This window comes from Palaemon carinicauda, chromosome 17 (genome assembly GCF_036898095.1).
Source record: "Palaemon carinicauda isolate YSFRI2023 chromosome 17, ASM3689809v2, whole genome shotgun sequence".
Taxonomy (NCBI): Eukaryota; Metazoa; Arthropoda; class Malacostraca; order Decapoda; family Palaemonidae; genus Palaemon; species Palaemon carinicauda.
In genome coordinates this window covers 64180725-64185724 of record NC_090741.1, presented here as the reverse complement: position 1 = coordinate 64185724, position 5000 = coordinate 64180725, and the positions used below count along the sequence as shown (strand labels likewise).

At 36.0% G+C, this 5000-nt stretch overlaps 1 protein-coding gene across 1 annotated transcript in view; it reads left to right on the top strand.

Annotated features, from left to right (window-relative positions):
* Positions 1-5000, top strand: part of LOC137656109 (lachesin-like) — a 505216-nt gene that overhangs the window by 498878 nt on the left and 1338 nt on the right. Inside the window, exon 8 of the mRNA XM_068390286.1 lies at positions 4138-4388. Within this exon, the coding sequence (XP_068246387.1) occupies positions 4138-4388 (251 nt within the window). The remainder of the gene's footprint in view (positions 1-4137; positions 4389-5000) is intronic.

Genomic DNA, 5000 nt, shown 5'->3' with positions numbered 1-5000 from the left:
TAAGTTTTAAACATATTTAATATGCTTATATGAGATCATGGTGAGGGGTAGATGGAGATGGTTTTTGGCATACTCTAAGCAATCCCCAAGAGAGATTAGTTCACCGAACTTTCAACTGGGCTTCACAAGGCACTAGAAGAGTTGGAAGACCCAGGCCTACATGGTTGAGGACTGTGAAACGTGAACTCGGAAATGATGAATGGAAAAGTATTGATTTATAAGCTCAAGAGATAGGACAGGCAAAATCTATCGGAGGCCCTTTGCGTCAATAGGCGTAAGAGATAATGATGATGGTGATGATAATCAAAATTCGGTTATACTGGGTACGACAGTGAACTGACAGCCCATAAAACATGAATAAAATAATTATCTTTAGATTCCCCTCACTCTGGTTAAGATACTGTAGTATTCTAGCAAGGGCGGATATATAAATAATCCTATGGACAATATTAAGTGTTAATCTATTCCTGACGTAGCCCTACTAATCATAGTAATTCACTGTAGTTGAAAGGTTCTCAGAGACTGGCTTTTTGGCGAGTACGTCAGTAACAGGACGTAGAGTATTTATGCTTTTGAAATAAAGTTACAAACGATTTGTAAAACGTCCGTCATATAGATGGATATAACATAAAGAGATTATAGTGTATTCATGATATTTTGCGGATATGTTGTTAATGGTCCATGCTGTGCCCAAGGTTTGGGTAAGTATGTTACCAATGTTTTCGTGAGCATATGATTTCAGTGCGCATGTCACCAATGTTTTTTTGAGTGTCTGATTTCAGTGTTTATGTATACCAATGTTTGTGTACATGTTACAGAGTTTTTTTTTTTTTTTAAAGAACGTTTTGTAGATAGAAGTTATTAATGGGTATATCAATGTAGTTTCCAAGAAATATTAATTTTTGACAGTCAATTAAACAATCAAGTCAGTCAATTTTACCTTTTGAGAGGAAGAAAGACCGGCATAAGGGATTAAATATTGGAATGTTATTATTACAATAGGAACCCGATCACCCAGCAGAGGACATGTGTTCAACAGGTCAGACAATTACTGTCCTTGTATCGCTGTAAATAGAGGCACGTTATACTTATATGTAAGAGGAAATAATAATAATAATAATAATAATAATAATAATTGCCGTCAACCATTCCTGGCAGAGGTGATGTACACTGTAATCGTAAAAAACCTTCAAATCTTCATTTCCATCTAACACATGCAATCAACTATAGGGGATAAAACTATTAAAGGTTTCACCACAATTTCATTCATATATATTTAGGTATTATGAACATTATGTTAATGAGATCAGGATGAGGGGTAGATGGAGATGGTTTGGTCGCGCTCTTCGCACTCCCAAAAGAGATTAGTTCACCAAAGTTTCAACTGAGCTCCACAAGGCACTAGAAGAGTTGGAAAACCCAATCCTACATGGCTGAGGACTATGCAGCGTGAAGTAGGAGTTTCATTATGGAATAATTATATCTCGTTTACCTTACTCGCATTAGTATCTTGTCAGTACAATAGGTACAGTTGGACGAAGGAATTTCTGGAACACCTCGCTCTGACTAAGCGCACCCTGTCACGCCAGTACTACGCGGAGAGTCCTTGTGTGTAGCCCCGGCCATCAATGATGCCACCTCTCCCCCAAGTAAGGGTGTGACATGGTGCACTTGTCAGAGCGTGGTATGCCAAGAGTCCCTGTGTCCAACTGTACCAACAATCATGGATTGTTCGAGGACATGGTCAGGTATCTATCTAATAGTTCTATTCTTCTCGTGATGGTTATTGATTATAGGAGTGTTGTGGTTGTAATAACTGTTACATGAGGGTGACCGTTGACTAAGTATTGGTTCAGAATATTCCTCTTGGCTACTTGCCACTGGCAACATGATGTGATTGATAATACAGGATATTTTGTCCGAGAACTCGAACAAGAGGTCAAGGGAAGTAATAAAAATAAATAAATATATATATATGTATATATATATATATATATATATATATATAGCAAACAATGTCTCTCTGGTCATTACTACACTAAGGGCTTTCCTATATAAATTTATATAAATATATTTATATATATATATATATATATATGTGTGTGTGTGTGTATATATATATAAAATTTCAAATGGGTTCTTATGGTCCATTTAACTATCTTTTTCTAATCATTAAATACAATAATGCATAATTTGGCCTAATAATTTTATTATATGTTAAATTCGAAAGGGAAACCTCAACTTACAGCAACTCTAGATATGGCAAGAAACAGCCACCCCCTTAAATAGCGACATGTGGCAACTCTGCGAAATAGCAGCACCGCTTGGCAACCCTGTCACGAATTTTAACATAATCCCCTTAAATGTATGAGCAACAACAACAAATAAAATAAATAAAGACGAGTGAAACCCGGTACTGCGTACAGCCATTCAATTAACGAAAACAACGGTACACTGTAATTAACCACCTTCACATTATTATAGACCATTACGTTATAGAAATCCACCTGTAATTCGGAGATAAACACTCTGATTACCAGATACTTCCAATTAAGGGAATACTTGCACGACACGTCGTTAGACCGCTTATTTCAGCAGCGACGGGCCATCATCGAGCTCATGCATTTAACAGCTCTCGGAAATGAGAGGGGCTAATTAATATATGGCATTTCTACACTCCGTGATGCTTCCATCTGCTTTAATTTCCCAGCACCAGATAAATCTACGGGATCAAACGTCGCATTTGGTGTGTGGGTGTGTGTGTGCGTATGTGTGTGTGTGTGTGTGTGTGTGTTTTAAGCATAACCCAAAAAAAATTTTGGGTTAAAGCGGAACCTAGACTTTTAAATGAATTTAATGTGGGTTAGGGAATTATCCGAATTATCCATGTATAATTATTAATATCCTTATCATTATCATTAATCCTTTTGTATGTATATATATATAATATAATATATATATATATATATATATATATATATATATATATACATATATATATATATATATATATATATATATATATATATATATATATATATATATATATATATATATATATACACACACATATATATGTATATATATATATATATATATATATATATATATATACACACACACACACGATAGCTGGACTAGCAGGATACTACAATCCAAAAGGATGCAAAAGGGAAAGAGAGAAATAACGAATGAACTATTTGTGATAAACATAAATAAATATATGAAAATTAGCAACAACGTTAAATTAGATCAGGCATCTTATGTCAACCTGTTAAAGATAAAAGGATTTGCATTATGAATTATAAAGTTCAACCAATTCAACCACACGATTAGGAAGATAGAATACTGTGTAGTATTGAGCCTTATGAGGGAGTAGGCAAGACTGTTAAAGAGGTTAACTACATGTTTAGCTCTACGTACAAAAAGGTATGAGTCTGTGAAGATCTGAATGCAATGGGGGTCAGAATTATGAAAAATCTTATCTTTAATATCCAGATCAGGGGATAAGAATTTAATTGGCCACAAGTTTTAACAAACGAATTAAGAAGAGTCAGTAATAGAATACCAAACAAGAAAAATGAAATATTCAAAACATGGTAGACTGAAAGAACTAAAATATTTCCCCATGATATATTGATAACCAGGTATCTTAAAAGGGCTTTCTCAATAAGTCATTTTGTTGCGCAAATGAGGAAGAAAAAGATAGAATGTATTTCTCATAAATAAATTTGCACTAAAAAATCCTACCTATAATTCTGAAAGAATTGTATGTAGGCTAGTCAGATATATTGTCAATGCAAAGATCGGGTTGTTGAAGAGCAACTGTCCCTGACCTACTTACAATCAAACTTTCAATTTTCTTCGGGTACCACTTCATTCTCCATAATTTGTACCATGCACTAATTTTAGCTAGATCTCTATTAAGAGATTCAGCAACCCCAGATCTACCATTCAGGGGATGGAATTGATGCAAAGAGAGTAGCATCATCTGCATATGCAACAAGCTTGTTTTCTAGGCCAAACCACATGTCATGTGTATATAGTATGAAAAGAAATGGGCCAGACCAATACCTTAAAGTATCTTAATAATCCAAGGTAGATATAACATAAAAGTATTTCGATTCTTCCTCACAGGCCAAAATACAAGGTGAGAGAAACCACCGAATCGTACCACACCAACATGACTTTGGTCATCCGGGACCTGAAGAAAGAGGACATAGGAACATATACCTGCGTTGCCCGCAATTCGATTAACACAGCGGAGGAGCCAATAAGGACTTACGAGTTAGAAATGATAACCCCGAGTAGGCCCACAACAGAGTCTGGACCCCGGGGTGGTGGTAATTACTTTGCCAAGCCCCTTGACCATGGAGCACAATCTTCAGGTGAGTTCTAAATTTAATTTTTGTGTAAGAAGCCACATGTGTTTCATGACCCCCTCCCATCAACTATAGTCAATTCTTTTTAGTGCGGCAGATTTGCACCGACTTGCAGGAGTGCCCTTTTAGCTCGGAAAAGTTTCCTAACAGCTGATTGGTCGGAAGTATTTTTGTCCGACCAATCAGCTATTAGGAACAATACCGAGCTAAAAGGGCACCCCTGCTTGTCAGTGCAATTTTGCCACACTAAAAAAAATTGACTATAGTCTTGGACTTTCTACCTCGGTCTCCCAACACCGTACACAATATCCATGTAAGATCTTTTAATTAATATTTTATCTGTGGATGGTTTTATGGGATTTGGGGTATACAATCAAACATTGGGCCCGAGGTCATTCATCACTGATGTATAAATGGGGAAGAACCCAATAGTTGCACTTCTAGGCAAAAGTTTTAAAATACTAGACAGCATAATGGAATAAAGGAAATGGAGACCACATTAAAGCAGATGGCAAAAAATTGGGTGCAACTAGGATCCAAGGGCACATTGTAAAGACCCTTTAGTAATCCATACAGTGCACATTGTGAGGTGCACTAATGGTACTAAACCCCCAAATA